Raw genomic sequence first — 22410 nt, forward strand, 5'->3', positions numbered from 1 at the left:
TGCTGGTGATGAACAGTTAATGGCAAAGTGGTGTTTGTCATGTTTTCTATTAGCACAGCGGGTGCTAGCCAGAATGTTTGTCCTTCGTTCCTCTTCTTACAATGCTCCAAACCAAACTACAAACAAATATTGAGTAATGAGATTATCTGGCACCTCTAAGTAACATTTCGCTGTTCAGCTCTTCTGTCAAGGTGTAGTAAGAACATCCTCACAGCAGTATCTGCTAAGAAAACTGTTTGGTGGTGTTTCTGCTGCTTTGATATTCATTCCTCTGTGAGACCCAGACTGCACACTCAGTTGAACTGCACTGTATTCACTCACACTGGGAGGCTGCTTTTTGGAAACCAGATTGATGCTAAAAATAAAACAAACTATGCAAAATGAAAAAAAAAAACCCTCCTTGCTATCCTCCCCATCCATAGTGGGAGTATACTGCTTCAGAAAGCATCGTGTTATTTGCATATGCCTTTTAGTGTCTTTTCCACGAGAAAAAGAATGGAGGGGAGTTTAATAATGTAGTATTTTTGCAATCATCCATGCAAATCACCCCCAGACAATACTGCGGCACACACAAAGTATAGAACCATGTTTGGAAACTTCTCAGATATGGATCTCACCGTACTAATAAAAGTATCTTGTTATGAGGATGCTGTTTACTATGCATCATGCCTAGAAAATAAAACTGAGGGATTCTACTTCTCTTTATTCGATTAAAAGGTAATGCCCGTATTTTGATTTTCCTCCTTGATTTTTTAATCGGAAACTTTAACGATAGTCTGACCTTCTAAGAGGGCATGTGTGCACACGTGTGTGCCTCCATAGCCTTTGGACTCGATTTTCCACGGGTACTGTTAGTACCGAGTGTGGGTAAAAAATAAAAGAGATCGGCTTAAAAAATGTATCATACTTTAAAAAGTTAATGCCTTCGGAGTTTGTTTTACCTTTGGGGTTTTGTCCTCGAGCTCTGGTCTCAAAGCTTTTTCGCTGCAGTTAGGATGGGTGGAAACCAAACTAAACACAAAAGCCAGGGGTCTAAGCCATGAGTCTCACAAACTCCCAGCGGCTCACGGGCAGGACCCCGCGCTACTGACGCCCAGGCCGGCGGCAGGGCGGCGGCTCAGCCCCGGTCCCGAGGGGCCGCTCAGCTCCCGCCGCCTCCCTCCCCTGCGCCGCGGGCTCGGCTGGAGCTCCTCGGTGATGCCAGCACGGAGCTGGGGGGCTCCTGCTTAATCCTGACCCTCCAGGCTCTTTCTTCGGTGAATCTCCGACGGGTGGAAGCCTAAATTACGACGACGATGATGACAATAATAATAATAATAAATTAGAGCAATAACCAAGCCCGCTCCAGCAGCCCACGGCCCCGCGTTCTCCCCCGGCCCGACAGTGCGGGGCGGGGCGGGCGGACCTCGGCGGGCCCCGCGAAGCGCCTCTCGCCGCTCCCGCTGCCTCCCGCAGCCCCCGCAAGGCACGGGGCAGCGTTGCTCTCTGCTCGCTCCTCCGCGCCCTGGTAACGGCGGCCCCCGGCGGGCGAGAGGACGTGCGGGGCCGCCCGTCGCGGCTGTTTCCGCGTTGCCCGTCCAGGGAGGTCCCGCCCCCGCCCGCAGCCGCCCCAGCCCCAGCCCCGGCCCCGCGGGGAGGCTCCGGGCCCGGCGGGGGGGGCGCGCCCCCCGCCCGGGGCCTGCGGCGGGGGCGCCGGATAAAGCGGTGCCGGCCCGTCCGCCTGCCGGCACAGGGGCGGCCGGGACGGGCCCAGCGGGGCGCCCCGCCATGGCGAGCCCTGCACGCCCGCGGCAGGAGCTGGCGGCGGAGGAGTGGCGGCTCCGCGGCGCGGCCCCGACGGTGCCCCGCGACGCCAAGCGGGACGCGGCGGGGGAGCGGCTGGTGCTGCTGGAGCTGCGGCGCTGCGGGCGGCCGCCGTCCCCCGGGCCCGGCGAGCGCCAGGAGGAGGGGGAGGAGGAAGAAGAGGAGGGGGAGGCGGCGGCGGGCGAAGACTGTTGCGGCAAGTGCAAGAAGCGGGTGCAGTTCGCCGACTCGCTGGGGCTGAGCCTCGCCAGCGTCAAGCACTTCAGCGACGCCGAGGAGCCGCAGGTGCCGCCCGCCGCGCTGTCCCACCTGCAGAGCCCGCCCGGCGAGGAGCGGGACCCGCCGCCGCCCGGCGGGGACCCCCTGCCGCCCGCCCTGCTCCTGGTGCCCGACTTCCCCGACGGCGGGGAGCCCAGCGCCGAGCGGCTGCGGCGGCAGCGCGTCTGCCTGGAGCGGCTGGGGCGGCCTGCGGCGCCCACCGACGTGCGGGGCACGGTGCAAGTGCTGGGCGGCCCCGGCCTCAAGGAGGTGACGGTGCGCTACACCTTCAACGAGTGGCTCTCCTTCGTGGACGTCCCGGCCGCCCCCCTGCCCCCCGACCCGCCGGCCGAGCGCTACGGCTTCACCCTGTGCGTCCCGCCGAGCCTGCGGGAGGGCTCTGCCCTCCACTTCGCCATCCGCTACCGCAGCGCGCAGGGCGAGTTCTGGGACAACAACGGCGGCCGCAACTACACCCTGCGGTGCTGCGGCTGCCCCGGGGGCGGCCCCGCACCGCCCGCCGCCGCCCCGCCGACCCCCGCCGCCCCCCGATACTGACGCCGGCCGGGCGAGGGGAGCCGAGAGGACCCGGCCGGGCAGGGGGAGGCGGCCGCAGCCCTGCTCCCGGAGTGAGGCCCGTTTCGGGAGGGAGACAGCCAGCGCGCCGAGGCCACCGTCCCGGAGACTGCCCCAAGTCTGGTGGTTTTTAAGCAGGCACTTCGGTTTTGCCAGCGAAACATGGATGTGCGTAGGCTCGCATTGCTGTGGCTTGTGGAATCGTTCTTTTTTCTTTTTTCTTTTTTTTCTTTTTTCCTTTTTTTTTTTTTTTTTTTTTTGAGGGGACAAGGAGAATGAGTAGCGTGGGCTTTGCTTTTCCCCTCTTGAAGTGAATTTTTGAGGTCTTGATTTGGGCTTGACTCCACTTACCCGATTAGTCAGAGATGCACAAGAGCCCTCGTGTGAAAACTTGGTGGCGTGTTCGCTACAATTTAACTTAGGATCCCAGCTTTCTCGTTCTCACATCCATTTCAAAGACATAGTACTGCAACACCAATGGTGTGGTTTTTCTTTTTTTTCTTTTCTTTTTTTTTAGTTCAATGGACTCTGTAACAATACGATTCACTGTTGTGAGCACCTGTCAAGCTCGTGACAGGCTTGCGTGCCCGGCCCACCTTTCCAGGCAGTCTGTTTTGGGGCTGGATCTGGGGCTGGAGAGGGCTGCTCTGGTTTTTGTCATTCAGCACACTTTGGTACTGCTCCCTGCTCCCCAGGCTCGCATGTAGATCCTGTCTGGCTAATAGCAGCCAACGGGGACTTCTGCAAAGATGTTTTTGCTTAAAATAGACTGGTGACTTCTTTTCACACAACTGACAAGTCTAAAACCGGGACGAAGGAGGAGTTTAAATATTTGCTGATGCTGCGTTTATCAGGAGAACTTTGGTAACACCTTTGAGTCATGCACTGTGAAGTACAAGATGGTGTCCGTCTCATACACGCTTCTGTATTTTCAGATTTGGGGAGCAGATGCTGCTTTGGATGACCTTCTCACTGAGGAGTGACGATGCGATAACAGAGAGGGTGTCCTCAGTAACGAATGAAAACAAGTGCCTTAGTTCAGCTCTCCTTATGTTACATTTTGCACCACATTTCTCAAATATTTATAATTTATTCAGCTTATTTTGCTACATATTTTTCTGTATTTGTATGTTGCTGGGAAAGGACTTTGTTGTGCACACAGCTGGACTTTATAGCGCTGGACACTTGAAATGATTTTACGGTCTTCACTGTTGCACTGCAAGCCTAGAGGTTGACTATTGCTGGTGTCCCAAGTCCTGAAATTAAGCAAAAAGTACCAATGCAAATGGGTTTGTAAGAATAAAAAAAGTTTTAAAAAAAGTTAAAAAGCTCACCATTACACATCTTTTTTTTTTTTTTTTTCCATATAGCAAAATGTAACAGGATACTTCTTGTTTTTGCAACCTGGTTGTGCCCCTGCCCTAATGTGTGTGGTGCCAAGGGGATCACGCTGTTGGTGTGCCCCACTCTGACCAGGGACATTTCCTGTCTGTAAGCAATGTTTAGGGCTGTAGCTGGAAATGAGTGCTGTCCTGCCACAGCCATGAGGCAAATCGCCCTGGAAGTCTACGACAGCCACTTGTGACAGGCATCTTGTGCAGAGCTGTGATGTGAGGAAGCTTCATGAGCATGGGTAGAAAAGAAGTGGGTTTCAGTTGAGTTTTGTTCTGGCTCCTCTGCAGCTTTGACTCACTTGTTTTCTTTTGATACAGTATCTCAAAATACAGGTTAATTTTTTTAATGAAAGAAAAGACATTGCCAGAATGCAGAAAACGTCCTGACATGGATGTTTGTTCTTCAGTAAGACTTTGGAATATTATTTTCCTTTTTTAAAACAGAGATTTCTCAAGTCTTCATTTCCTCTGAAGATGTAAACATCTTAAAAGCCATTATGAGAACATTAGAAAAAATAGCTTGTTTATAAAATTGCCCATACTTGAAAATATTTTCAAGTCTATAGATAACCTGCCTTTTGAGATAGCTGGAACAGACCCAGAGCTAGCAGGGAGTCTATTGTGGGTAAGACTTGAAGCAGAGGGGGCTTCAGACTAAAGGTCCTGCAGTTTTGCTAACATGTGCACTGCTTCTGAAATGGAGCCTGTCCTCCCTCCTCCCTAAAAACCCTGCACATAAACCACAACGTGAGAATACAGCCAGAGGCAAGGAGGTGTTTTAATTCCTTCAGAAACCATCCTGTTGTTAGACTGTACCAGTTGCTTTGACAACGCACAGAGGAAAAGTTCTGTGCAGGCAAACAGAAGTTCGTATGATTGTTTTCCAACTTACATGTAAACTCTCACCAAAACCATGAAAGGTTTTAAGGGAGAATAGCAAACTCTACTACATGCCATACAACTTTGTTTTAAATCTACAATGCGTTACAGGATTACAGGATGTTACGTGGGATAATCTGGTATGAATTAGCCTTTCTTCAGATTGGTGAGTCAATGACACAGCGTGCTCTTAAGCTGATGTGTGGGGCTAACAGTGTCAAGTTTGATCCTTCATTTACTTTGGATTCCAAGAGCCCATTCCTTGTTCTGTGCTTTGTTTACTAATTGCTTCGGAGAAGAAGGAAACAGCGCCAAAAAAAGGAGGGGAGGGATCTCTCCTTAAACAGAATTTAAAGGAGTAGCCATATGCTAGTGGTTGTATCTGGGCAGAGGTGCAAAGCTGGTACCTTGAAGAATCTCAGCTAGCTGTGCTTATTGATAGAGGGCTAAAAATGTTCTCTGGTACGCTGTAAACTATGGGCACACATCAACATCCAGAACATGTAACATTGCTGTGTGCTCTTCAGACACGTGATTTGAAATCCGAAATGCAAGAAAGTACTTGATGAGGCTAAACAGTAAAATCTTTTGAGTGCTTCCAAAAATTGGTGCCAATCCAAAGTCCTGCGAATCGTGTTAATTAAAGCACAACATTTTTGTGCTTTGATAACAGGTAAAGTGCTTTTATTTGTTATAAGTAATTACTTTTTGTGAAAGAAAGGGGGGAACCCCTCTCAGAGGAGAATTAAGCATACTCCGTTTTAATAGACGGTACATTTTTGTGCTTTTAAGACTTTATAGAAGCTTAGGTTTCCAAAGAAGGTTTCGGAGACAGCCTACACACAGTTGTCTGTATTTTCATAGCTACGGTTACTGAAGGCTATGGAAATGCAAGGCTTTACCAAAGATTACACTGGGCAGCAGTGTAAAAATCCAAACCGGACCATGTGCGTACTGAAGGATTGCAAGCCCGCACCAGCAAAACACGGGGCTGCTGCTCATGGTCATAGCTTGAGATACATGGCATAATTGCAACGTTATTCTCAAAGAAATATTTTCAAAATGAAGTAGTTCTAATTCTATAAAATCAGAAGGCCAGTGGAGTAAGCTGTTAAGTGAAGCACTCTTCTTGTTTGGTTGCATTACTGTTAATGTATTTTATAAAGATTTGAAGCATAACTTTTGGAGGATGTGTTCATAAACATGGTCCTTCCCCTAACTTTAATAAGAAATGATAAAGATTTATTGCCCTTTTGGAAAAACTCCATCTCCAAAGATTTTTATTTTAAGCATACTTCTGTCCCCTCACCATGAATTAAGGGCTTAGGGGAGAAATAGCTGCCAAATGGTTTTATAGGTACATATAAACCAAAAAAATTTAATATAGTTGAAACTCTAAAGGGGTAAATGTGAAGGACATCAAAGTTAAATCTTCCTTAAGCAATTTTTTTGCCATGTACAATTGCATTTAAATTCAGATTTAAATGATTCAGAAAAGGACTGTGAAGCTAAATTTACTTTGGTGTCATGAAGATCTTGCAAACTTGTGTGAAAACTACTTCTGTTTTATTTAAAGTTGGGGCTTTTAGTCAGTACTTGGAAAGTCTGGCTTCTAGTCCCATTGGCTTCCCTCGGATTTGGATCCAGCCCAAAGTACTGCAGGAAGGTAGGGGAAATGATCTAGGCTTAATTGTCTATTCTGTTCAGAGTCTTGTGTTATGGGGTTAGGATAACATGGCACTGTGATGAATGTTCATCTGTCAAGAGTTCAAAATCTGCCGTCTATGCATGGCAGTAATTAAATCACCTTAATTGTTTTTTCATGATTCTTTTTAAGAGAGGGAAAATTACTTGCCTTGGATTAGCATATTGCCAAAGACTGTTATAAATATTTATGGAGTGTACTCTTTCAATAGAAAGCCTGCACATTCTTCACAGGTCTCCATAGTTTTTTTCTCTGAACACAGAAGAGTAGTTATTTGAATGCACTACTTACCATCATTTCCCCCTCTTGCAAAGGTTCAGCAGATACTGGGTTTAACAGTAAAAAAGGTAAGTAGTTTAGAAAGAAGCATCTCTTGCAAAACGTATTTAATTTCCTCTGTAAGCTGCGGAATCCTTTTGAAGGTGCATATGTTTGTGAAACAGGTTTGCGAGTTCCATATTTTTTCCTTTTACACTTGTAGAAAATACACAGTTTTGGAAGACTTATTGGCTTCTCTATCTGTTTTTTTTTTCCCCTGCTTCCACATTAAAGGCTTGTGCACTATTTTTATATTCTAAAATACTGAAAAAAGTAGGAATGTAAACACTCAGTTACTAAGAGCTGCACACCTTACTTCTTTTTTTTTATAAAGGTCGTCAAACAAAATATTCCTAAGAGTATGAAATAATTTGCCTGTGTTACGAATGGTGGAACAAAGCGATGAGTATAGTCCTGACTTGAATAATGCCGGGGTTTCACTGTAGATCATTATGGAAAACTCAGGAAAACAGTAGGTGCACAGCTCTTTCATGGCTCTGTTTACGCGTACGTATGGCCTGTGCTGGGTATCTGGAGAGATGCGTTTATGTTGCATTAAAGGAAGTAAGTTGAGGGGCTGGTGCTTCTCCATAAAATTATTCCACCTGCTGATGTTAGAGGGTAAAAGCCATGCTTTTAAGACCTGGAAACTTGGTGAAGTTTTTTATACAGAAATACCATTTGAGAAGAGTGAGTAGTAAATTAAAATCCTTCTTAGGCTGTTTCAGCATTGTATGTAAAGTGTTCACATGCTTCTCTCTTGGGTTGCTCTCCTCCCCGACAGCTGTACCTCTGGTATATCTGGGTATTTTGAAACCGTGCTTTCTATTTGAGTAAAATTTCTTGAGAAGCTGTAACACACAACAGAAATGCCTATCCTTTGAACAGTTGCTAATATTAATCAAATGATTACTTTTTTTCTTTCAGAGTGCCGTTTCCAAGTTTATACTGTAAAAGTAACGACAAACTTGAGTATATGCAAACATTCAAATTTTAGCTTATACTGCTGAGGTCAATAGTTTGCTAAAATGTCAAGATCAGGAAAAGACAAACATTTTTAATATAATACAAAAGCAAACTTGTTTTGCTAAGACACTGCAGCTTTAGTAAAGATATTTATTAAGCTCCCTTCTAGTCTAAGGAAAAAAGATATACTTTTTATAATAGTGGACATTGTACATAAGTCATGGGACCATTCCTTTGTGTTTTAACTATTCCTGTTGTTTACACTGCTTTGACAAAATCCAACAAAGCTTCTGACAGCGTGCCAAGAGAGATTTAATGAGTATTGCAACGTAAACGGAACTGGTGAAGCACAGAAGGTGCAGCTGTAAGAGCACAGCAACTCCGAGGCTGGACCACAGTGCCAGCTCTCCAGTTCGCTGTCTCCATCAGTGACAATGAGCACATGCCTAGCCAAGCCTAAGGACAGGGCAGGTGGACACAAACATAACACTAAAGTCATCCCAGCCTACAACAATTATTTCTGTGCTGGACTTCCTAAGCCAGATGTGGTTAGCAAATATTTTCCACCCAGTTTGTAGGATTTCAGTGATAAAGCATTTGGCAAGCTATCTTTTTATACAGAACTGGGCATGTTATGATAAAATTCCTTAAAATAGACATCAGGCAAGGAAAAAATAATATTTATAGGTATCTTCCAATCATGTACAACTGGTATGCACATAACTAACACTAGTTGAGCATGCACTTAAATGTGTGTTACAAGGAAAGGAAACACACAGGTCTGTCCAAAACAGGGAACAATCATCTAAAATGCCACGACTGTTGGGTTTGAGTAGTAAATGCCAATACCTTTGCTAGCTTTGCACTTCTGTTAACAAGTTAGATAGCGTTATGCAGACTTTTGGACTGTAGCAGCAGAAGCGTTCTTGCGCTGCTTCTAATAAGTAATGCATAAATAATGTATGATAAGCTGATTATTAATTTCGAATAAGAACTAATTTCTCCTTGTCTGAGAAAGTGAACTGTCTTAACCTCTGCAGTACTGACTGGGGAAGGAGGGAAATTAGAGAGCCTGATTAATGGAGAAGTAATCTCCTTCATACTTCTGAGGGAAAGAATAAGACATTTCATATTCCCATGGCTGCATGCCTATCTGAGAGCATGTACCATCTACAGCTGTATTCTTGATAAAGAACTTCACTGGAAAGGTACTGGTATTTTGGAAGAACTGATTATGTATTGAAAAGGCCTCTATTTAAAACCAAATGCTTACTTTTTTGTAAACATGGTGAAAACCTAGATTATGTTATCAATGGAGTTGTACCTCTTCATAAGTTAGGGCTACACTATTTATAAAGATGTTTATTTTGCTTCCTAGCATACATTCTCATATCTTGAAATGGTATGCAGTGCTTGTTCCAGTAATTAAGCTGTTTTAAGCAAGGATTTTGCATGTACTGTTTTAGGGACCAAATTTCTTACAGTATAAAACTGGCAGTCTTTCCAAGCCTGTGTCATCTAAGACTATAAGATGTTACTACATTTCAGTGAGCTCAGTGGAAACTTAAATAGCAATCAAACCTTTCTTTCCCTGCACCTTCACCATTAAGTGCACTTAATTATCCACTTGCAAATATGGAGATTTAAAATGCAGAATATAATGCATTTTACCTATAAGAATTAATTCAATTTGAGTAAAATGTTCATTAAAAGCAATTTACATTGCAATACTTATATATCTAATAAGAGGAGAATTGTTAATGTATTTGCCTCTTATCTGAAAGTGTGAATGGAGGCTACATTTATAGTCTTAGGTACACATAGTATTTTATTCTGTACACTGTATTGTCCATGAAATGCATCAGTATACATTTCAATCTAACTGTACAAAATTGTAAAATACACAATTTTCCCCATTCCAGTGAGGAATGGGAGTTTGTTCTAAATTATACACTACAATTAGATACTTTGCTTTAATAATGTTAACACAGAACATGAAGAACACAAAAAAAATGTAAGTTCTAAACAAAGATGAATTTTGTAAAACAAGAAAAATAAGAAGGGGGTTTAAAGGCCACAGTGTCATGGAACTAGTTTTGAGTTTCTGTTACTTAAAAAACCCACAGCAATCCACTGAAATAGAAGGAAACTTTTTTCTGCATGCCATTAAAATAGCTTTGCAGTGCTTAATTTTTCTGCACATTTCTCATAGAAAACAAACTTAAGCACATCAATGACTTGAGCAGAACCTGATCAGAAATTTTGCTTGCTTTTGTTTTAATGTACGGTCTTAAAAGTGTTGGGTATTCTACAGATTTAATAATAAACAATAAAATGCGATACTGAGTGTTCTACTGAGTACTTTTGCTAGGCAAAGCTTGTTGCCAATTCATGACTTACGGCACTTGAGTTACTGTTATAGTTAGGTTATTTTCCTTCTGCAAAATTCAGGAGCTTTGAGAAAAAGGGAACCTCAGATAAAGTGATGTGGTGCTTTCTGCTAATAGCTGCACCTCAACTAGTTAAAGGACTCTGTGGTGAAAATACATTTTAAAGCTTCCAAGCCTCAGTAATGCAAGTCTTACATTCTGCTAATATGATCTGTTAACTGTTAAAATTAGGACAAGACTAGTTATTAATTCTCGGAAACTAAAGAAAGAACTAGTGAAATTTTTATGGCACCTCCTGAAATGTCAAGGGATCCTCTTCAAAGAAACCACAGAATTCAGCCTGTGATATTTGTAAGTATCAAGGTCCAGGAGACAAAAATTCTGTTCATCTCTGGTTTTAATATTTAAAATAAAATATGTACTTAGTAATTTAATTCAGATGCTATATGCTTTGAAATGCAACTAGATCAATAAGAACTTAGTAACTAGGTGAGGGATTTTAAATCTTGAGGGGTTTTAAATCTAACACATTTTTCATGGTCATTGAGAGACGAGGTCAGCAGCAGAATAACGTATCTGGTTACAGGTAGTTTAATGAAGTTTTATTGTCAAAGTAGGGCAGGAACTATTCCATCACATGGAACATACAAGCAAACACATTTCAAGACTATCTTACATGCTATTTTAAGTCACAGCCATATATCTTAGAATGTGTGAACCACTAGAAAATAGTACTTTGGTTGCCAAAAACTGAGTCTCTCAGGCATTTCTTCTGCCGAACAGAAAAGCTCAGATGTGTGCAGTGAATTTATGCTTCTGTATGTGGCACTGTAGGATGCTGAAGATGGTCCAGTGTTGCTTCAGGATCAGAGGCTTCTCATAGCTATGTGTTTCCTGGACTCTCAATAACCAATTTCTGCGTGGAGTACAGTTGGCCAATAGTAACCTGAAATCAAACCAAAATATCAGAAAGCCGAAACTGGAAAGTAACCAGGTTATAATTTAGGCTTCACAAGAGAGATTAAAAAACCCCTAGGAACTGAGTAGCCCATATATTAAGCTTTTTCATAATTACATTTTAATTTCTACTAGCATTTCTTTTTGTAAATAATACTGTTGTCTAGACCTTAAGAAAAATAACCTATACATAAAATACCTGCATATATAAAATCTTGAACTAATGACATTGAGGAATACTGTTCAAAGTCTTATATTAAAAATTAACATTAGAAGTTATTACAGAGGAAAAGCAAAGAAGAATATAACGAAAAATCAAAATATGGATATAGTCAGCAGATATTTTTTATGCTTTTTGGGTGGAGAGCCTAGATATAAATTGTGTGGCATGGTATTATTTTTCAGTTCCTTTGGAACCCCAATTTAATTTGCCTTAGAAATGGTGAAAGCAGTTAAACAGTTGTTAGTTCAGCAGTAGCATTTTACACACACTGGAACTACCTCTTGTTCATGAGATGGTATTCAGACCTTCTGTATTTGTGCTTTCTAGTGCAACAAGGAAATGAAAAATGACAAAAATGCAGCTTTGATTCCTCTTGTTCTTTAGTACTTTCGAGTCTGCCTCATAAGATTAGTAAATTGTAGTCAGGTGTGCAGTTAGCAGTTGTCACACACAGCTCTTTGCTTAGCAGCTGAGATGTGGAAGGAAGATGTTTCATGCATGTAGGGTAATGAAAGCAGGAGAAGGCAACATTTATTTTTAAAAATATGAATTCTGGAGTCTAATTTTTAATATCTATTATGCCCTTTCTTGCCCCTGCTTTCTCCCTAAGGCCTGGGTACACAGTAGCTGTGTCCTTTTCACAAAAAATTCATATATTTAATTATGGGATTAGGACAAAAAAAGCTAGATGCTTAATTACACTAAGCACAATATATTTAGTAGAATTTAATACTGTTCAAATTAAGTCTGACAGCAAGTCAGGCTCTCAAAGTAGTAAAAAATTAGGGAAGGAATTTTTTTGGCAGTTTCCATTTACCATTTTTGTGGGGAAAAAATCCTGGCTACTCTTAAATAGAAATTTCTCATCTATGCCCACACTCATATAGAATGTGAATAATATTGCCTTTTAGGAAATGAACTATTTCATCTTGATAAACAGCCTTGTCTGAAACTTGTAACGCATTGATTTTAGTCTTGAAATATTTATTACAAGGGAGCATTTATGAGCTGCTCCAAAGGAACAGAAGTTTTCCTTGCCAAAAAATATTCCCCTCTTTTGGCACTCTAAGTTACTAACAGCATATGAACAACTCTGATTATTTTTGAAATTACTTATGAAGTATGTTGCATATGGAATATTTAAAACAAAGGCCATACACAACTGTGGCATGTGTTACCAACACAAATTTTAAGCTGTCAACAAGTGTTACTTGTCAAAGAGAACTCACTGCTCTGGGTTATGTGTCACGCTGTACACTTTAGTTGCTGCCTTACCACAAACCATGCTGTAGTACTTAATTTTTGTATACTGTGTTTTGGAGCCCAAAGAATCTTTAATCCTTTCCCACACAGTAGAGCAAATTTAATGGGAGGCTCAGAGGGATTACAAAAATGCTGAAACCTGAATTGCATTTTTTTTTCTCCCCCAACTGGGGAGATAGATGAGACTGAGTACGTGACTTCTCAGTCAATCATATTCAGCTGGGGCAGACGGCTTTGCAGAAGAAAGGTACGAGCTGCTGTTTGCTGACCCTGTGCCAACAGGTGACATTATCTACTGCTGCACCTCTTGACTCAAACGCAATAAAAACACAGATTTATGTGTGAGCTGCTTCCTTAGTAAACCACAGGCGTGCAGGCATTTCAGAGAGTGCAGAGCCACCAGTGCTGTGCTGTCAGCCTTTGCTGGGCTGCTGCAGCTTGCCTGCTCTGGTGCCTCCCTTCCAGAAGCTATGCCATGGCATTTTAAGCTGAACTTTGAAACGTAAGGATTTTTTTTTAAGCCATTAGCCTTGAGTTTCTAACGTTATGATCAAGCCTTTCCCATGTGGTTTAGACAAAACAAACAGACCTTCCATTTATAGCTGCTGAAAAATTCGCATCTATAAACATCCACTGCCTCAGCAGAAGGACTGCACCGGTACCTACACAGACAATCATTAACCCTCAAAACCAAAACAGCCTTCTTACAGTGTCCTCACAGACACCAAGTCTAAAGAAAGCTCTTCAGCAGCAAAGGTCCATGTGGATCGTTCTCCCAGATTAGAGACTTAAGTGGCTACCTATTGTGTTCTTTTCTCATCATGCATGTTTGTAGCTTGTACACCACATGCCATTTACTCTTCTGGTAGGTGGCTGGAAGCCAGTGCATAGGTCAGTGTCAGGGTATTTTCATTAATCACAGGAAGCTCTTGGGGAAAAAGGCTCTACCATTTGTTCAGCAACTTTGTTACCCAAAATTTTGTTTACCTCTTTTAAGTAACACATTGCAATTGTATTCTGCAGGAAAGAATGTGCAATAAAAAACCACTTTGCCATCAGGAGAAGACAATAAATAGAAATATAAAAGTTGCTTTTCAGCTCTTTCCAAGTTATATGATGTTTAAATTTGCCTGCAAAACTATGTGCTTTTTAATCTTACAAGTCAAAACCTGACAATTTGTCCTTATTCAAAGATTTAGTACAAGTCTACATGGTATCAGCTGTTTCTTGTGAACTGAAAAACTTACTATTGCCTTCTGCCTGAATCCGGGATAAGGCTTAGGGCTTCAGAATGGGATTTATCAGCAAATGTGATACTACAAATGATGAAAAAGAAATGACTGAATAGTTACTGACCCATCCTGTAACCAACCATTCCCTGGTTATTAGGTGTTTGTGTGTTCATATGGAAAGAGTGCTTTTACTTTGTTGCGGGAAAGCAGCAATCACAGGAATAAGTCACTTCATGGAATCTTTCTTTGCTATTCGGGAAAAAAGTAAGTAGGAGAGGATTTCTCCGAGATAACAAAGTATCAGTGGAGTAGATCTTGCAGACCTATTGGCACCACTTGCAAAATATTACTGGAAGATCTTCTTCAACTTTTGAAGGTATGTGGCATGTTTTGGGTTTTTTATCCATACAGACATTTTACTTTGCAGCTCTGAGCTGAGGTAGAAGTGACTGCTTCTATTTTTGCCGGGCAAAAAGTAAGTTGAACAGGTTTTAAAAAAGTTATTCTAATTTGCCTCACTCATTTTAGAGTGCATAGTTCTGCTCTGAAAAGTATGATGGCATCTTTCCTTGAGAGCTCTGTATAAATTCCAAATGGATGTCTACTTCAATAATCACCACATTTTCCCCTCCTTAGTTGTGTTGGCTCTTCAGTATAAAGGTGTCCAGGCATCTCTTTTTCCCTGTACTTTACAGAATTGTAATTACATGGTATATAGCCTGCGATCTCTAACAAATCCTGCTGAGCCCTGATGAAGATACTTTTTCTCATTGCCACTGAACACTCATCCTTATCTTCCTGCTAAACCTGACAATCTCTGAACTACTAGCTACCTGCTTGGGTGAGGACTCACTGATAAATTTCAGTGTGAATGCCCTAAAATTACTCAGGTAAGTAGCCAGGCAGCAGACCTGAGGAAAGGCAATGCCCCAAAGGCAAAGTACAGCCCAAGTGTACACCCACGTGGGTGGAGCAGAATAAGAATGTCCACAGCTTCAGCAAACAAATGCAAAGTCAAAATTCCAAGAAATCTGGCTTGTAATAGCTCTTAGTAGGATGGACATGTGAGAAGGAAAGACAACAGTATAGGTCTCAGCCTCTGAAGGAATCTTGGCACATTGCACAGGGGGTGACATATCTTGATTGAGTCTCCAGCACACAGAAACATCATCTTTCTAACTGCAATCAGGGTATGTTCTTATGTAAATCAATGCAATATGGCTACAGACCCTTGTAACAGTACTTTTACCATCGCTTTCTAAGCTATGTTGACATAACAGTCGTACAGAAGAGTTTCCCTTCTCTGTCCCTTCGATGTCTCATCCCATTTGTAACGCAAGTAACAAAATTAGCAAACTGTCTTTGTTTATTTAATAACTTTCCCCTCATTAAAATATAGTTGCTGATGTAATCTCTAGGGAACAGTTTTTTGCCCTCAAAAGCAAACCAAGCCCTGTTTTTTTTTTCATGCTACTGTTTATTTTTCGATGGCAGACAAAAGTAGGAGCAGGCTAACAGGAGAGGGTGCAACACTCTCACCCTACGTAGAATCAACTTAGCGGTAAAGACAAGGCCTAAACACAAAAAAGTGCCACCACAGCATAACAGTGTGAAAACACTGTAATACAACAATTCCTTTAGCTCTCAGTTATTTAAAAATTGATCTCATGAGAGGGTCATCACTAGAGAAGTAATAATGCTTTCCTCTTTTTCTTAAAGAAATAAAACTGATGCACTACAGATAGTTTTACACATTAAACATGTTTACGTATCTAATATATATGTATATAGATTGTTATATGCACAAGCATAAATATATAAAAATATATTAAAAACCACAATCTCTAGATAGTAAACATAGCCATCCCCTCTCTTTTGTTACAAATGTGCAGGCAAGAAATGTTTACCTTATAGCAGCCAGGGATCACATATTTTCATAGTCCTTTATTATGGAGAAAAAGGAAAAAGTCCTGTTCATTAATATATTTGTACCACACACACACACACAAATACACTAAATCACATTGTTTTTTCCTGTTGCACCTGAAAAGTTAACAGGTGTACCTCACAGGCACACTGCTGAATCTTAACTAGGAAGAAAACTCCCTGATGACACTGCAGTCATATCACATATACTGCTGCCAATCTGGGCCTCTAACACTATACGAAGAAGTTGCCCATTCACATTTTCTTGCACTATGACTATAAAATGCATCTTAAGTGAATGCTGACAAGAACAGAAATGTAGAAGAATAATGATTACTTTTAAGAGCTGGCAACAGTGTTATAAGTTGTTTACCTACTATGTTTTGTGTTGGATGAGGCAAACCAATTTGCAATCCTATTGCAAAGGTAAGTGCAGTGGTTATTGTTTTTAAGAAGGATTATCTTTTTTCCTCATGCGCAAAACCGAATATGCTATAACACAGCACACTTCATCATAAATATTTTTCATATTAACTGAGGTCAGATTAATGCTTTTTTCCTTTGTTTGTTTTTAATTAATACGGACAGCATTTTTTGCAGTGATCTTATATTGCAATAGTAAACACACCAGTGTGGTACATAGTAATTAAAAAACTCAAACAGAACCAAAAACTTAACAATAACTTCAGTTTTTTGCCAAATGTTTGTGTTGGTATTAAATGCTGCAGCAGCCGCCTTATTTCTCTTTACTCAGGAGAGAATGTTGAAAAACTGCATTTGGCTTCTTAAACACATAGGTTATTCCAGTTCTTCAGAGCTAGAATCAATGTGGAAAAAACTGATTTTGGAGATATTTCCCTTATTTTAATTGATTCCATTTATTTACACAGAATGGGAAACGAAGTGAAGGAAAGCACAGAGCTGAGAAATTAGAACTATTGTATATTTTACTTTGCCTATGTTTTGCAAATGCCGGCTTTTTTGTTTCATTGTGCCATAACATCTTCTACAACCACTGCTACATGAAGCTTTTGAAAAGGCAGGAAAAATTAATTTGTAGCTACCATTTTTCTGTCTTTCACTAAGTAGTGAAGTAAAGTAAACCAGCTAATAGGCAAGAATTTATCTGAAGGTTATTTCTCTTAATAATGATAAATTATGTAATTTTGTTAGAACCATATGCACTTTATCTCAGTACACCTTTGTTCAGCCTATCAGAAGCAGGATGACACATTTATTTAGCACTCTTATTAATTTATTCCATGGGTCTCCTTGAAGAGATACTCTTCAGTAAAAAGAGCAGAGAATCATATCTATTCCAAAAACTATTAACACATAAAATACTGTAAGCATATATATTCATGTGTATTTGTATATGGTGATCTAAAATAGCAAGGGAATCTTCTTTTTAAATGCTTATTATTTCTCAGTTAAGAGAATCCATTTTTTTTTAAATTACACAAACGTGCTACTGTCCTTACAGACAACACAGGCATGACAGACGTGGCCTCCTGCTATGAATAGCTACACACTTGATATACCTTGAAATAACAAGTAAGGGTCCTCAATAGGGAAAGGAAAACATTGGGAATCTTTCAAGTCCCTTCCAAGCTGGGTTGTTCTATGATTCTATGAAAGCCAAGTGGACCAGATCATGTGGTCCTTCAGTAAAGTCACGCTGTTTCACTTCTGTAATTTCCTGCAATCCACTCAGCCTACAGATAAAAAGGAGCGTGACAAGGAAAATGCCACCTTAAAAGCACACAGGGCCCAACAGCAGATGGCATGGGCTGCAGCCTGCTGCATAGGGGAAGAATCATTCCTCTGCTGCTGCAAAGGTCACCTTACAAAGATGTCAGACAGCGGGTCACAGGAAAGTAAGCAGTGACTGATTTTGGGCTTAAACAGCCAGGTGAAGGTTTGATACAATACACACCCAAGGAAGAAACAGATCTGCAGATGTAATACTCTGACTGGGTGTGATCTTTGCATACTTTCAACCATCCTGGCAATCTCCAGGCTCCCACCTCTCCTATCTCCCTACTTGTTACCTGCTAATATTATTTCAGCATCTTGCCTTTTCTCTCTCATTCGCATAGAAAGCCTCTGCCTTCACAGAGCAGCTCAAACTCTTCAGAAAGCCAAACAGGGAAGAAGCAGGTCTTCTAAAGAGTCAGTCCCATCTGGGTAAAGGGGAAAAACAATATAGGCTGATCTCTTCTCAACATAGCATGCAGAAGAGAAAAATCACTCAGTTAAGATTCTGAGTGTGACAAGGAAAGGAATATAAAACATTAGTACTTGAAAATACAGAGACAAAGAACTGGATAACATTGTGCTGAGTGTGGTATAACAGGTACTCTAGTAATGCTGAGACATTTGGTATGTAAATGCCCAAACCATTCACAGAGGACCCTATGTTTTGTAGCAACTACATAAGCAGAATTCATCAATGCCAGTGCGAGTGCCTGCCTTACTTTTGTCAGTAGTATAATACAACAGCCACTGTCACAAAACACACATTCTGCACTATGTCCACGAAAATACTGTAATGTTTGTGTACTGCAGATACATTAACTCCACAATACTAAACTGTCATTATAAAAGGAAAATTTCACTCTTCAGTGTCTTCTTGGATCACTAATTATAAGAGAATTTTGCAATGAAACACTGAAGAAAATTAAGTCATTATAAACAGGTATAAGCAGATAATAAATAGACTTACTGAGTAGTGTGATCAAGCAATTCTTTAGCACTAACAGGCTTTCATACTGTGAACTACTACTGCAGAACTGAGTGGCCACAACATTATAACAAACATCATAATTTAAAGACCACCTTTTACAATCTTTGTGTATGAAGTCAGAAGCCAGAAATGTAATGTACTGAAAGAATCAACTTTAGCCTTATTTTTCATGTAAACTGGGGAACTTGGCTTCTGTGAAGAGCTGAAAAACAGTTACAAAAAGCTGTTACAGCATGTTTGTAGGTTAATATCTTTCAGAAAATTACTTATCCACCTGTGCCCCCCTGCCTTTTTTTTTTTTTAATACAGTACATCACCTTCTACATTTATCCTCCCTCCCAGTTCTAGAAAATTTCTGTGAAATTTCTGATTTTGTCCCAAACCACTGGAACTTAGAGAAAGTTCCAGAGATAGTGAATACTACATGGACTTTCCGTGTTTTTAACTGAGATTTCCCTGTCTAACTGATGATTGTCTAAAGCCTTGAAAAGCTTGCATGCTTTATCTTCACCCTATTTTTAAGTGAACAGTACATAAAGTAAGTGCAAGACCTCAAAGTACATGCATTGGGAAAGGCTGAACTTCAGGAGCTAAGACGTCTTGGGACAGCAGCTACCAAGATACTAAGGACTGAAAAGCAAGACTGGCTGGATGCAGTTCTGGGAAGATACATCTGAGTGTCTATATAGAAGAAACATGCCAGAGAATATGTCAGAGCTCACACAAAAGTAGTCCAGGAGTGTGCAAGCCCAGAGCGGTGAGAACAGCTAAAGCTGATGATTCTTCACTTCAGTGAAGAAAACACCACAGCGTTTTCTGCACAGGGCAATGCAGATGGCTCTAGAAAATGCTTTTGGTTTGGTCACCTGCTGCCTTTGAAGCCAGTAGCTGTTCTGATCCCAGTAGCTATTCTGATCCCAGCTGGGCTTGCGCTCACCTCCATTCAAAGTTCATACCTGTAGTATCTTACATAGCACAGAGTCACCCACGTGCATTTGCTACACTTTCACTTTGATTTTTAAGAGCAAGAAGCTTTCACAGCACCTGCAATACCAAAGCATGTGACTGCACGAACACCTGCAGTAATAACTCCATGAGACAAATGGATAATGAGTACACAACATGTATTATGCTTGAGGACTCTCCAGTGGGAGCTGAGATACCGCTCCATGCAGCATCCTGCCCAATATTTTATAGTAAGTATATATAAGTAGCAGAAGAACAGAGAGGTACTTCATCAATGCCAGTGTGAGTTCCTGCCTTACTTTCAGGGCTTAGATCTTAGATTACTCTCTTAAACAAAATAATTAACTGTAATTAGTAGGAAAACTGCATCAATTAAGGCAGGCTGGCACAATCACTTACTATAGAAAGATGCATCAGATATTCTTCCTTTCAAGCAGAACACATATGTGTACATCTGGTAAGGCAATACAGTATTTAACCAAATAAACTTGGATTTGTTTTTTTTATTTATACTGATTTTATCCAAAACACCAAACATAAAGGGGAAAAGTTCAGATGACTCAGAACTGTAATACTATTTAACCTAGCAATTTAAATTTTCTGTTTTGTTAATGTCCTTTGAGCCACAAGGATGTTTTTAAAAAAATGCCTCTTTATCTGCTACTGAAGCTATATTTTGGGAAGTGAAAGACATAGCGAGCTGCTGAATTTTGGATTCGAATGGATGTTAGCTATAGTTTAATTATTTGGTGGTGATATGCCTGCTTCAAGACTCCAAACTCTTCTTATCAAAATTCCTAGTGCTGGTTACAGGATGGCACCAGCTACATTGCATTTTGTAAAACTGACAGGTGCCTTACCTTATTACCCTTTTAAAGTAACAAGGCCTTTTGTGTTTTGGGAGAAAAAAGTCAAGTCTGTAACTTACACAATTTTCCAAGACATAAGAGACAGACAAACTTAATTTTTCCTTGTCTTCCAAGAAGACTATAACCAAGGATTAGACTTAATTTTATATGAGGAACAATTTACTTTAAGGTTCCAATATGTCTCTTTCTTTGCACTGATGTTACCTTTCACACACCTCAGATGTGATTACAGGCTGAGCATTTCTCTGTGCCCATTCAAGTTACAAAATTAAATTTCAAAGAGCAGAAATAACAAACTGAATTTATCTTTAGAAAATGTAGCTGTATTTACAAAGATAAATTTTGGTTTGGATGTTTTTGATTCAATCTGCATCTTCATGCAGAAAGGAGCACGCCATCTAGGTAAATATTTAAACGTTGAGTCCCTACTGCAGTGTTGAGATCTCTAAGTGTAGCAGGACAGCAATAATATTTTATACGTCTGCATTAAAAAGACTTCCTTTTTCTTGGCAAAATTCTTCCAGATTACTGAACTACACTCTGTTCCTGACAAAATCTTCTTGTTTATCTTACTTTCTCTGACGGATGATATCCAAGGATTTCTTTTTTCTTGCTCAGCCATCATTCTTGGTTTAGTATCTCCCAAGCTTCAAACAGTATTTTTCTTTTTCCCCTCTCTTTTGGAAGAGTTCCACGGAAAGATGTACAAAAAAAGAGCATTGCCTGGACTGTCTACATTCTTTAAAACCCGAGTAGGGAGCTGATGAGAAGAAAGGACATTGATGTTTTAGGACTGAAGATGGATTTGTCGAATTTCAGTCAAAGTTTGTGACTGTGAGTTGTCATTTGCCATCCACTGTACCATGGACACCCTGAGATCACTTCTCTGGTTCAGCTCAGTTTCCAAACCAACCCACCAGTCAAAAACCATGACTTTGATCTACTTTATTAAGCAACCTTGTGGAGCTGCAACTGCAAACACAGTGAACCATTCTGTCCCTCTTGAAGATACTCCAGGTGACGGCAGGTAGACTTCTGTCTTCCTACAGCCTCTCTCCTGGGGCAGCAATTGCTACCCCTGCCTCTCAGCACCTCACCAAGCCGAATCCAAGCCTTTGTGCTCAAACCTGCCCAAGTTTAGGGCAGTGTCCTGCCATTAAACTGCACTTGAGCCGGGCAGCTCACGCTCACTCAGTTCCATACACAAATGAGTTAACTTCCCAGTGCTCTTCAGCCCAGCCTTTTTAACAAACACTAAGAAGAATTCATGGCTAGGTTTCGCGAACGAAGATTTGGGAAGGCTCTATCCACATTTGTTACAGGCATGCTGGTGGCTTATGAGGCCAATACGAGACAGAACTAAGAAGAATTAATGAGGGAGAAAATAATTATTTGCAAACCCTCCAGCTTTTGAGCAGGAGATATCTGTGTTTGTATGGATATAGGGTATAGCTTACATTAACTTGTTTAATTGGACTAAACTAAAGCAGCATTTTTTTCTTTTTTTTTGGCAAAGATAAATTACTGGGTTTAGCACAGCTGGTAAGAGCTAATTCTGTACAAAGAGTTCTTTTCAGTAGTGTGGGTGGCAAAACACTTTCAGCAACTGGCTTAATTAGTTCTTCGCTTTTTGCAATAGAACAGGACAGTTCACAGAAGGAAAAAAAAAGAGATATTTTAACAGAAGATGTTTTATAAAATAATCCTGTTTGCTCTTCCCGTTTTGCCAGTCCTCCCTTATTTAATGCTACACTAAATGGAGGCTTGCCCTAGTATTTCGCAGAGCAGGTAACAATTAGAAGTGGGAGGGCAGCACTTATACCAAATACAGGCAGGAAGCAATGTCTGTTCCTCCGCACAGGATGGAGCAGAGCACTCCTCAAGCAAAACACCCTGGCCAGAACCAAGCAACACAGTGATGGATGCACCTCTGAGGGCT

General features: G+C 41.1%; 2 protein-coding genes across 3 annotated transcripts in view; one reads left to right on the top strand and one right to left on the bottom strand.

Moving 5' to 3' along the window:
- The first annotated feature begins 1639 nt into the window (after positions 1-1639).
- PPP1R3G (protein phosphatase 1 regulatory subunit 3G) lies at positions 1640-2869 on the top strand. The gene has a single exon (XM_027733936.2). The coding sequence runs from the start codon at positions 1768-1770 to the stop codon at positions 2617-2619; it is 852 nt and encodes a 283-aa protein (XP_027589737.2). The 5' UTR covers positions 1640-1767; the 3' UTR covers positions 2620-2869.
- Positions 2870-10668: 7799 nt separating this feature from the next.
- Positions 10669-22410, bottom strand: part of LYRM4 (LYR motif containing 4) — a 92255-nt gene continuing 80513 nt past the window's right edge. Inside the window, exon 3 of one of the 2 annotated variants that reach the window (XM_027733947.2) lies at positions 10669-11235. In XM_027733947.2, the coding sequence (XP_027589748.1) occupies positions 11173-11235 (63 nt within the window). In that variant the 3' untranslated portion in view covers positions 10669-11172. The remainder of the gene's footprint in view (positions 11236-22410) is intronic. The other variant, XR_005565524.1, reaches the window with a different exon arrangement.

The sequence above is a fragment of the Pipra filicauda genome, unplaced genomic scaffold (assembly GCF_003945595.2).
Source record: "Pipra filicauda isolate LSUMZ 115617 unplaced genomic scaffold, ASM394559v2 scaffold48_size3843733_pilon, whole genome shotgun sequence".
NCBI lineage: Eukaryota > Metazoa > Chordata > Aves > Passeriformes > Pipridae > Pipra > Pipra filicauda.

Excerpts from the sequence above, each read along its gene's own strand:
- PPP1R3G (XM_027733936.2), top strand. The coding sequence starts at position 1,768 with ATGGCGAGCCCTGCACGCCCGCGGCAGGAGCTGGCGGCGGAGGAGTGG.